The sequence below is a fragment of the Sinocyclocheilus grahami genome, unplaced genomic scaffold (assembly GCF_001515645.1).
Source record: "Sinocyclocheilus grahami isolate Dianchi unplaced genomic scaffold, SAMN03320097.WGS_v1.1 scaffold70.1, whole genome shotgun sequence".
Lineage (NCBI taxonomy): Eukaryota > Metazoa > Chordata > Actinopteri > Cypriniformes > Cyprinidae > Sinocyclocheilus > Sinocyclocheilus grahami.
Window position 1 is genome coordinate 1,283,746 of NW_015505249.1, and position 13,289 is coordinate 1,297,034.

Sequence of the window (13,289 nt, forward strand, 5' to 3'; positions counted from 1 at the left end):
ATATATATATATATATATGTGTGTATTACTATATATAATATATATATATTACTATAATTATATTATTCATTTTAATTAATTCAGCAAATACTACAATGATATACAAACACTTGAAAATCATAATAATATATACTAAATTACAATAATCTAAATTCATTTAAATAATATATAATATAATATATATTCATATGATTTAAATATTATATATATATAATATTATATATACAGACATTTTTAAATAATAGTAATAATAATTAATTTAAATAAAGTAAGTAAGTATTGTTTTTGTTTTTATTTGCATCATATTGATACCACAGGCCTACAGCAGTGAAGTGATGCATGATGGGTGATTTTTGTCTTCATTTGTGACTTACTGAGAGGTTTGAGGATGCTGGAGGACGGATCGTCTGCAGTCTCTGTGTCTGATTTGTCGCTGACGTTTTCCATCAAACGCTCTCTCCTCTCTTTGTGATTGGATCGTCGTCTATGTCGTCGACGGCGACGGTAACTCTTAGGCACGTGAACTCCAATGTAGACTGTGTGATGACCTGCACACACACACACACACACACACAGAAAGATCACAGGATTACAAACACACACATACATACATACAGATCAGAATGACAGCTTATACATTAAAGCCTAAAAAATAGATCACAGTCATGTACAGATAACCAGATAAAAAAAGACTAATAATCACTGCTTTGGTAACTACTGCGGTGTGTACCTAGGTGTGCTACTGTTGAACTGTCAATGTGTAATCGATTTGATGGAAGCCAAAACACTCCTGGGTTACAATTGCAAGAAAAAAGCGACCATAAGTCATACATTTTCAATGAGAGTTGGCCATTTTCGATGCTTCAAATTCTACTTTGTGCAAATAATAACTGACATAATGTGATATAGTGTCGTAAATAATTTTTATAAAACTAAATAAAATAAAGAAATAAAATAAATAAAATTTAAAAATATATAAATTAAAAACTTTTACACTTAAAAATGAGAAATGCTGCCTTGGCAACTAACTGAAATAAATAAACTGAAGTACAGAAACTACTAGAATGAAAATAAAACTGAAATAAAATTATTAAACAAAATGAGAAGTTCAATTAAATTAAAAAAAAAATAAAATGGTAATTAATTAAAAACTAAATAATTTTTTTTAAATTAAATTACATTTTAGATTAAAAACTTTCACAAAATAAAATTTACACTTAAATGAAAATTACAATTGTTACACTTGGCAACTAACTGAAATAAATAAGTTAAAGTACTAAAATGACAAACTAAAATAAAAATAAATTAAACCTAAATAGAAATATTTAAAAAACTAAAGCTACTAAAAATGACAAAAGCGTGTAACACAATTATATAATACGCCAATAATACAATAAAATATATAATACATAAAATAACACCAAAACAACACTAATGTGATTATGACCAATGTGATTACATCGTGATTCACTTTCGAATATGTTTATGTGAGTGACACAGTATATTTATGACTATAACTGCCAAAGAAAGTCTTTTCAAAGTTACGTTTTTCACCCGTTTGAATTCTTTGAAAGACCTTGCACTAATAAATCATACACAATAAGGAGCATGTATAATAAGAAAGTTACTGTGTTTCTGTGTTTGCATGTGTTTGTGTTTTTTCAGAAGGGAAAATCTAACCCGTATCTTGTTAGATTATAGATAAATGCCAACAACTTCCTGCAACTACAGCTAATCAGGCAGGAAATGACAAGACATCTCCAGAAAGTGGATTTAAAAACAGAGAGAACACACACTTAGATAAACACACACTCACAGAACAATATAAGGACTAATAAATCCGCTCATCAATCATGCTTCAGGCAGCCTTCACTTCCAAACCTGTGTCTGTGTGTATGAGAGTGAGTGAGTGTGTGTGTGTGTGTGTGTGTGTGTGTGTGTGACCATCATGTGAAGGTCCAAAGTTCAGTGAGGACGGGAGAGGGAGAAGCAAATATAGAAAGAACATAAGTGTTTGTGAATGTGTTTGTTCTGCTTTTGATGTGCAGATATTTTTAGACATCTGAACCTGCAGTATTTGTACATTCTACATCTGAGAGGGGAATTCACTCACTCAACTGTGTCCAGTCATTTATTTGCACACACTGCCTGTGTTGTTTCAGCACATGATTTATTTTAGGAATTATTTGGGCTGCAAACATGGCCAAAAAAATTAGGCTGCAAACCTGAATGTGGCCCACACTGTCAGTATTATATTCAATAAATACATTAAAATGATTACATTAATTATTAAATTAGTATTCCACAAATTGCATGCATTTCTGTGATGAGCTTCATTTGCATGAAAAAATGCATGACGATATTTTAAATTAACCCTTGAATAAAACACAGCTAAATTGATCCAACGGAGTGTGATTTTTAAAATATTTAATCAAATATTTCATGTACTTCTCAAAATGTCAGTTTCCCAAAAAACATAAATGAGATCAATAAAAGGGATGAATGAAGGAATGAATAAATGAATAAATAAATAATTATTGTTATATTCAAATAGATGTATTTAATTTTTATATTATAATATATTTCTATCAATTATTACATCAAATATCTAGTGTGTATTATATACTTTTTATATGCATATTTTTATACATTTCTTATTTTATAATGGTATATATACATTCTATAATATTTATATATAGTAAAGAACTACATATTTTGATTCATCATGGTACTTTTCATAGGTTTTGTCAAAAATATTTTATTTCTTAACATTCAATGAATATAAATTAAATATCTGGTGTGCGTTATATAAATTTCATACGTCTTGCACTAGAAAAATACATTTAGACTGATCATCTTTGTAAATGCATCAATTTATTTACTACATTTGTTATTATTATGATCATCATTTTATACTTTTATCATAAAATGCAATTAAATATGCACACGATGCAGCTGAGATGGTTTGGCGGCAGTATATTGCACTAAAATACAATGCGCTGAAGTGGCGCACATTTAGTCCGTTTCTCCTGAATGTAGAAACAGATTAAGTGTGTGTGTGTGTGTGTGCGCGCGAGTGGATTAATTCAGTAAACATCTTCACGTGTATAGAGCTTTAGTTTGTTACATCTGCAGCGCTCATAATCCTCTCCTGCCCATAAGAACAAATTACTACCAAAACAAGAACAAAAAAAAATAAAAAACCGGCTGGCCGAGAGAAGAGAGAGACAGGAGTGAGTGAAAGTGAGCGTGAAACTTAATCCACAGTAACTAAGTCTCCGCAGTCATCACTGAGACACAGGAGATCCAATATCCCACTATATATTTAAGTGTGTGTGTGTGTGTTTCGTACCCTCGACCTCTTCATCACACACATTTTTGATGTAAGATGCTCCTCTGTCCACTATGGCTTCATCCTCCATTCTGAAAAACACAAAAACAGACAGAAAGGGAAAGTCAGACACAAAGTATTTTTGAATACAAAGTCACAATACGAACCCAGAATCAAGCAGACTTCGTCTAGAAAGCGCAAGCATGTTTCATCTCGCCTTGCACAGAACAGCGTTTCTGTCACTTGTGTTTTAACCTTTCCTTTTACCTTTACTTGTTCATCAGGCCTTGTTTAAAGGCCAGGTGGTCGTGTAACCTGCTTGGATTTGTTATGTTATCTTCTAGTGATTAATATATGTTAGACACGAGCCGAATGCATTATAATCTGTGGGTTTATAATAACCGCTCACACACATCGAGCAAGCCAGACTGCCATGTGCACATAAATGTTGGATCAGCATTTGACAATCGGATTTCTGGCAGCGCATCAACCCTGCATCTGATTTCAAACTAAATAAAGTTGATTCATCCCTAGTGGAACACAAACGGGAAATAGAGATCGAGGTGTATTTAACAGATGTTCATCAAGTGTTGATTCAGTACAAGATGAATGAATCTTCAAAAAAGTTTGTGGTCATATTTCTCCCCCAAAATTAAAAGAAAGAGGACAGATACTGATGTGAAAATGATCCCTATATTTTTCGCATTGTGATATAATAATCAAGTATATTTTCCCTCATGACAGTAATGCAAAAAAGCATTACAAATTATATATTTTAAATATATAATTACATTTAAATAAATATAATGTAGATAAATGATCAAATAAATAAAATATTTAGGTAATATTTATTTTATTGCATTTATTTTCTATTGCATTTCATTTTAATTAATGCATTTAATACGTTTTTTATTTTAATTAATGCATTTAATAAATTAAAAAAACACTAAATACTGTATTCTTTCATTAGGTAAAAATACTAATTAGAAACACTCTGAGAATAATGAAATTTACAAAACTCAAAAGTAAAACATTTGGATGCATTACAATGGATGCATTATACTGTAAGAAAAAAAAAGTACATATATATTAATAATATATCTTATATATATATATACATACATACAATATATAAAATTGTATTATATTTTTATAATAAAAATATAATATAACAATATAATGTTATATAATACATATGCATTCTTATTATTATTAATAGTAATAATCATACAAATAATATTTAAGTATTTATTGTATTGTCTTTTTTTTACAAACTATAATTTTTACATACGATCACATTCACAATAATGAAAACTACAAAATATCTAAATGCATTTTGATATGAAATTCATGTGAACTTTGGAATAAATGTTCTTAATTGCCACTATGAAAAAAATCATAATTGTTCTAAAATATAAATATAAATAAGAAATAAAAAAAATAAAGATTTTGGGGAGAAATATGACAGTACAGCTCAGACTACAACCACACAATCTGTTACCTATTGAGAGTCTGATCTGAATGTGTGTATATGTGCGCGCACACACTGAATGATTTGTTTATTATGGTTTATGATAGGGAAAATCATGAGACCCGGGCAGAAGAATGTCATGCAGCTAGAGCAAATACAAGCAGTAAAGGTGTGTAAGTGACTGACGCACGAGCTCCCAGCAGCCCTTGCACCATGTTTACCTATTCAGAGTAGGGATGTTCATTTTAACCGGTTAACCGTTAACCGACCGTGAAGAATTTTGACCGATTAATACAATCAGTTAAACGGTTTACAAATTTATTTATAAATAAATATATCATTTATTTATTTTTTTGTAATTTATCAAAATATTTAAAAAGGTTTGCTGCATGGTTGATGCATGAAAAAAAATTATTTTTTTTAGAGGGAAAAAAAAAGCCTAATGTCTAAGTCGCATTTTAGTCGCAGTTTTATTGAGAAATAGGCCTACCTAATGCCGACACAAAATGTTTACAAACAGTATAAGTGTGACATGACATGTGGCCAAGTATGGTGACCCATAGTCGGAATTAGTGCTCTGCATTTAACCCATCCAAAGTGCACACACACAGCAGTGAACACACACACACCGTGAACACACACCCGAAGCAGTTTTGCTGCGGCGCCCGGGGAGCAGTTGAGGGTTCAGTGCCTTGCTCAAGGGCACCTCAGTCATGGTATTGAAGGTGGAAGAGAGCACTCGAAGACGAGACTCGAACCCGCAACCTTTGGGTTGGGTTACAATGGCCACGACTTCCCCCGTGTAAAATAAACACTAGTTCCAATTAACAGTATTTAGAAAAGAACAAGAATTAAAAATATAAGAAGCTATAGCTAAACGACAAGCCAAAACGAATTCATTTAGGCTAAAACGAAACTGAAACCACCGTTAGGTCTCTCATTCCACACAAAATCAAATGTTTCCGTATTCGTGATGTATTTGAATGCCAAAATATTATTTATTATGTATGTATATTTGGCCATACAAGCCTACTTCACTCGCGTTCCAATATCCACATAAAAAAAAAAGTTTTGCATAACATCATTCACGGCGGTGCGGTGGTAACACTTAACGGCACAGATTTTATTACATTTTTTTTTTTACTACATAGGTTTTTTTCCATATGTTTGACTGACTGTATTTTATTATGATAATGAACATGCTGCATTGTCAAGGTAACAATGCTTAACTGTGTGTGCGCACGCGGCGCCGGCGCAATCACTTGAATTTTTTCCTTCAAACAGTGGAAGCAACTACTCCTTTTAGTCCTAAAGATAATTGGAATTGTAAAAGGTTTGCCTTTATTTGTGTACATTCACAATAAATACAAATCTTTGTGCTTTTGTAAAATAAGCTTAAAGAAAAATAGGATGCCACTTTCTGTCGTCTGTTTCCTTTCGCGCAGCACAAAAATGAACTGAAACTCTGCATACTAGGCTACTTGTTACAGTTTTTCTTTCATTTTCTTAATTTATTATTTAAGTAAAAATATATTTCTCGTATAGGGCTATTTATCGTTATATATATAGGCCTATAGCCTAGCTTTATCATGTTTTTCTCCACTGGCAGAAGCGCTGCAGGTGCGTGATGTGATATATGACCATGTGAATCCTCATATTCTGTTATTTGCTGCTTTTTGCGCATGTAAAATGAATCCCCAGGAAACAAATGTTAGTATTTTTTAACGGGGTCACAGACACGTATCCTTTCTAATTGAATTCAATTCATATTTATCATAACACAGAAGCTGGTTTGACAGAAGTAATCAGTCAAAGAGGAAACGAGGTGTCGGTCTAACAGCTGCAGACTCCCACAAACACTTCCTGGGGTCAAAGGTCACGTGCAATCTGACACCTGAAGTGGAAAGTGGTTTATTAGGTGCTTGGGACGGTTATTGAACCCTATTCTTGAGCTCAACTCAATAATGACATGAGTATAAAGTTTAGTATTACTATAGATACTACACACTACACTAAATACACAACCACAAGCAGGAAAATTGTTACACGGAGCAAAGTAAGAGTGAAAAACTGAAGCGTAGCCACATCATTGTGTAAGTGGGATTTCAGCACAGCTTTTAATAAGACCTACTGATCTTTAAATCCTTCTCATATGCTCTAATTCCTCAAATGTTGCAGCTTCTGTGGGAACGCTAATTTGTTTCGGTTTAATCCGGTTTACTTGCCACTTTTTTTGGTGTTTACAATTAACTTTATGATCCAAGAAAACAAGTGATTGTAAAAGTAATCATTTAAAGCATCATTTGCTAGATACACAGTCCAGGAGTCTCAATGACATTCATATTTAGCTTTTAGCATTTTGCATAAGACCAAATCATTACCCAGAGAGAAAAGGATATACAACTTCACCCAGTGAGCTAAAGTCAAAAGTTGTTCTGTTGAATTGATTCTTTTAACTGAATCAGTTGAACTGGTTCATATATCAGATTTTTTTCGAATCAAAGTTCTTAATATGTATGTATGTGTGTGTGTGTGTGTGTGTGTGTGTGTGTGTGTGTGTGTGTGTGTGTGTGTGTGTGTGTGTGTCTCCCTGGACCCAAAACCAGTCATAAGTAGCACGGGTATATTTGTAGCAATAGCCAAAAATACATTGTATGGGTCAAAATTATCGATTTTCTTTTATGCCAAAAATCATTAGGATATTAAGTAAAGATCATGTTCCATGAAGATATTTTGTAAATTTCCTACCATAAATATATCAAAACTTAATTTTTGATTAGTAATATGTATTGCTAAGAACTTCATTTGGACAACTTTAAAGGTGATTTTCTCAATATTTTTATTTTTTTTGCACACTCAGATTCCAGATTTTAAAATAGTTGTATCTCGGCCAAATATTGTTCTATCCTAACAAACCATACATCAATGGAAAGCTTATTTATTCAGCTTTCAGATGATGTATACATCACAATTTCAAAAAATGTATCCTTTTGACTGGTTTTGTGGTTCAGGGTCACATATATAATAATTAATTAATTAATCTTTACATAAATTATACAAATATTTTGTATAATTAAAAAAAATGTGTATATATTTGTATATACACTTTTTATATATATTTATATATTTTATATATATTTATCAGCCACATCATTCATATACAGTATATATATATAGATATATATATATATATATATAAACCCATAATGTGACACTGAAGACTGGAGTAATGATGATGAAAATTCAGCATTACATCACAGGAATAAATTACTTTAAAATATATTCAAATAGAAACCAGCAATTTTAAATTGTAATAATATTTCACAATATTAATTATTTATTATTATTATTATTATTTTAAAATAAATATTCAGTTTCTATTTTTGATCAAATGAATGCAGCCTTGGTGAGCAGAAGAGACTTTTCAAAAACTTTAAAAAAAAAAAAACGTACTGACACCAAATTTCGAACAGTAGTATATACACTAGTAATACATTATTTACTTCAAAATATCTCATTTTTGGTTCTATAGGAGAAAACGAGTGTACACTGAGTGTGCATAAGTGACAAAATTTTCATTTTGGGTGCAAAATTATACATGAACTCACACAGTTGAGGAATAACCCTATACCATTCCCAGCAGCCATTGATTGGCTGTATAATGTCTTAGCGGTTAGTTTAGTTTACTTTAGCCGGGTGTTAAGCAAGAGTTTAGTGCAAAATCTGTTTGAGGCATTTGGAGGAGCAGATGGTGTAACAGTCAGGCCGAATGGTGTAGGTGTCTTTAAATCCCGAGCAGCTCGAGCCAGTTAATCATTCCATCTGACAGCGGAGCGGCAACACAGACGTCATAAAAGACAGACGAGGAGAGAAAGTCCAAAACACACCTGAGACTCTCCAGACAATCAATACCACCATCCTAAATGACACAAAAGAGTCATTGATTGTTGTGTTCGTTCTGGTTCAATTGAGCAATAGTCTTACAAGCTGGGGTTTTTAAATAAAATAATACTTTTATTCAGCAAAGATGTTTTAAAATGATCAAAAGTGACTGTAAAGACATTTTTAATTATTTCCATTTTAAATAAATGCTGTTCTTGTTTTTATTTTAAGGAGTTGACTAACATTGATAATAATAAATGTTTCTTAAGCAGCAAATCATCATTAGAATGATGATAAATAATAATAATATATAATAGTTATTATTAATAAATGTTTCTTGAGCAGCAAATCAGCATATTAGAATGATTTCTGAAGGATCACGTGACACTGAAGCCTGGAGGAATGATGCTGAAAATTCAGCTTTGCATCACATGAATAAATGAGATTTTAAAATATATTCAAATACAAAACAGCTATTTTAAATTGTAATAATATTTCACAATTTTTCTGTTTTTACTCGATTTTTTTTTTATCCTTGGTGAGCATAAGAGACTTCTTTTTCACAAACATGAACAAAATCATACCCCAAACTTATGAATAAGTAGCATGTTTTAATTCATAACCAAACCCAACTAAGTTTTTCTGTTAAATAGCATGGTTAATGGTCCCTATACGTGAGACTAGACCAGCACTAACCAAAATAAACCAGCACAGACTAACACAGAACTTCACGCCGGTCTAAGCTGCTGCTGTTTTCGTCACATCAGTTCGTGAAATCCGGATCATTTTCTCCTGTCATCTACACCTCTTTTCCTCATTCCACGTCTATCTTCCTCTTCTCACCTGTGCACTTCCTGTCAGTCCTATAGCCATTCTTTTCATTTCATACAAGGCTTCCTTTGTTTCCAACAGAACTTTTACTCTTTGCTGGCTCTACCTCAAATTATAGCTTCCTAGTGTTTTGTTCTCTCGCTTTCTATTCCTCTTTTGAGTCTCCCTCTCCTGCTTCAGCAAAGCTGCGTGCTGCTGATGGACGGGATCAGGGCGCAGGGATCACTGGGAATAAATCTGCTTTCTTTAACCACTTACACAACACTGTAGTCCAGTCTACAACAAACGATTACAAGGGTGCTTAATTAAACACATTAACAGTGTTCTATAGTAAGAAACTAGAAAAGCTGTCAATCTAACACTCAGCTTTACAACATGAAGATCTTGGGTGTCTGTAGATTGATTGATACTGCATTTAAAACACATTTGCTTTTAGAAATACATTTTAGTTTATACAGGTGCGTCTCAATCAATTAGAATGTCGTGGAAAAGTTCATTTATTTCAGTAATACAACTCAAATTGTGAAACTTGTGTATTAAATAAATTCAATGCACACAGACTGAAGTAGTTTAAGTGTTTGGTTCTTTTAATTGTGATGATTTTGGCTCACATTTAACAAAAACCCACCAATTCACTATCTCAACAAATTAGAATATGGTGACATGCCAATCAGCTAATCAACTCAAAACACCTGCAAAGGTTTCCTGAGCCTTCAAAATGGTCTCTCAGTTGTGTTCACTACAAATGTATTTCTAAAAGTACGTGTGTTTACATCAATATTTACATATAGTAGATTATTTTGTAGATTGTAGTTTTTTTATCGTTATAAAGAAATTTGTGTCATATATATTTCTTTAAATGACATTTAAAAATAAAATGTTTTTTTATTTTAAAGAAATGTCTCGTACATATATTTCAAATGATATTTAGAAATAAAATTTAGATTTTTATCATTATAAAGACATTTCTATATTTTGCATATACACACATTTCTTCGAAATGACATGAAATTATTTTTTTAAAGAAATAAAATGTATGAAATAATTCTATATGGTTCTTTAACATGCATTTCTTTCAAATGTAGAAAAAATTGATTTTACTTTAAATCATTTTAAATTATTAATAATTTATTTGAAATAATTTTAAATATACTTTCTATAGGTTTCACATTAAAAAAATGATTTTTTTTCTAAATAATAAAAAAATTCTAAATTTATTTTTAAATGTATACTTGGATTTTAAAAAACAGTTATATCATCGGATACGTCATTTGGTTGTTTCTACAGTGCAAAATAACATTAAACAAATGTAAATCTCTTTCTGTCACACAATTTAGTGGCACATACAGTTAATTTAGAAAATAGGTCAACACTTGTTTACCATAATGAAATGTATGTTAATGTTATGAATGATTATACAGTTTTACTGAAGATTATACAGCAATTATGCTGAGAATTTCAAGGATTTGGGGTCCTGGGGTCATAAAAGAGTCACAATCCCTCATATAACAGACAAATGAAACAGTAAATGCTTTGGTCATCTTGCACAGAAACTCTAGATGGATTCCACACACTTCAGCACTGGTCACTTCATAGACAGACACCCATCAGTGAATATTTGTGAGGCGAGTGTAAACACTTCCAAATGCCAAAACACACGTCTGCTAGAGACAGCTGGACCCCAACAAGCTCTGAACTGTGTGTGTGACGACCTCAGACTGATGAAGAGGAGGAGCACAGCATGATTTCAAGACGAGAACTAATCCAATATCAAACGGAGACATTAAGGGGTTAAACAAAATGACAAGTCATTGATTTAAAGTCAACATGAAATTGCAATCACAACCCACTGTACTACCATAATGCCCTATTTATGAGTGAAACAGAATATTTAATGATAGAAAAATGAGCATGATTTGATCAGGAAATGATTGGATGGTCAAAAAGAGTCAAGTTCAGCCTCCAGAGCAACTCTATGTATTCAAATCGATCTATTATTTTCTTATTATTGCCATAACATGTAATAAAATTAATAAAATAAATCATAAAATTGATGTTAACCACGTAAAGCTATTAAAAAGTTGTTTTGTTAATTGAAATAAAGTTGAATATAAAAATTATAAAATAAAAATATAAAAAAAAATTATATTTATGTATACATACACACACACACACATACATATATATATATATATATATATATACTGTATATGTTAACCAATATAAATATATATATATATATATACATACACGCATAGAGGTGAGAAATCTTTACTAAAATTTAAATAAATGTAAACACTCAGCAGCAAGAAGCCGTGTGCTGTCTGTGTGCTTCAGTCAATGGAAGAGGAAAAGGCAGTCACATAGCTCAACAGGTGAGAGCGATCGATTATGCAACGCTCTCGTACACACACACAGTTAAGCCTGTGCGAATTAGGATATATTATACATTTTTCTTAAGAAATCCCGGCTATTTTAGTTCTTCCAGGTTACGAATTCAAAATTGCATTAATCTTAAGTAACATAGACTTTTAACAGTGTTGTTATCTTTAACTTAAACTAGTACATTTTTGGTAATGAAAAGAAAAATAAATGAAAAAATTAATTAGATGAAAAACTTTAAATATTAAAAAAAAAAATTTGAAATGTCACCTGCATGTTGTCACTCTAAGCTAAATTAAAACTAGTAAAAATATTTTTATCAAAATTTAAATAAAATAAAATATGAAAAGCCACCTTCAGTGAACATTTTAAATGTCACCCTGGGAACAAACTGAAATAAATATGTTTAAGTACTAAAGTCGAATAATAATAATAATAGTTGAATAAGTTTAAGTTCTAAAATTACTAAAGAAAATAGATGAATAAAAATTAAGCAGAAATAAAAAACGAATAAATGATAAAACCACATAAAATTACTACAACTAAAATAAGAAAAAAAAGAAATAAAAGTTAATTCAAAATAATAATAAATAGTATATTGATAGTATATATAATAGTATATTTAATCCTAAAATAACATTGCTGTTTAGACATGGTTATACCATGATATTCCTGATAAAGTAATTGGACATGTACCATGATAATACCATGATTTTAGACATATATACCATGGTATTCTTTGAGTACCATATCAATACCCTAGTATATATATATATATTTTGTATTGCTATGGTACTTTGAAGTATACCATGGTACTCTAAGGTACTTACTATAGACTAAATGATACTAAAGCAGGGGTGCCCAAACTCGGTCCTGCAGAGTTCAGCTCCAGCTCTCCTCAACACACCTGCCTGGAAGTTTCTAGTATGCCTAGTAAGACTCTGCAGGACACTGGCCCTCCAGGACTGAGTTTGGGCACCCCTGTACTAAATGAACTACCAGTGTTTTCTGTAAGGGTTAATTTACCAGAAATGAAAGTTAGTGCTTATTAAAGTGAAAAATTCTAAATGTCCTTAGCACTGCATAAGAAACCAGACACATGATCCATTCACTCATATCTGAAGAGCGCTATTGGTAAAAAAAAATCTGATCCCTGCAGGCAGCTGGGGTTTTTTTCATTTTTTTTATTGACAGCACAAGTGGCACTGAACTAAAAAGAGGTCGAATCCCCTGCATTATATCAGCCACTGGTTTCTGGAAGGCTAAGCGGCGCACACATTGCTTCTGGACGCTAAGGAGCTAATCAGTTTTGACAGGAGCTTCTTGGAAAAAGATTACATTGACCACTCAAGCTACGGCTTCAGGGAACCTGTAAAGAGGGCGACTTAAAGC

At 31.6% G+C, this 13,289-nt stretch overlaps 1 protein-coding gene across 1 annotated transcript in view; it reads right to left on the reverse strand.

Moving 5' to 3' along the window:
* Positions 1-13,289, reverse strand: part of LOC107585434 (electrogenic sodium bicarbonate cotransporter 1-like) — a 61,030-nt gene that overhangs the window by 45,069 nt on the left and 2,672 nt on the right. Inside the window, exons 2-3 of the mRNA XM_016272452.1 lie at positions 3,353-3,423; positions 375-548 (exon numbers count right to left, since the gene is read on the reverse strand). Coding sequence (XP_016127938.1) covers positions 375-548; positions 3,353-3,423 — 245 coding nt within the window. The remainder of the gene's footprint in view (positions 1-374; positions 549-3,352; positions 3,424-13,289) is intronic.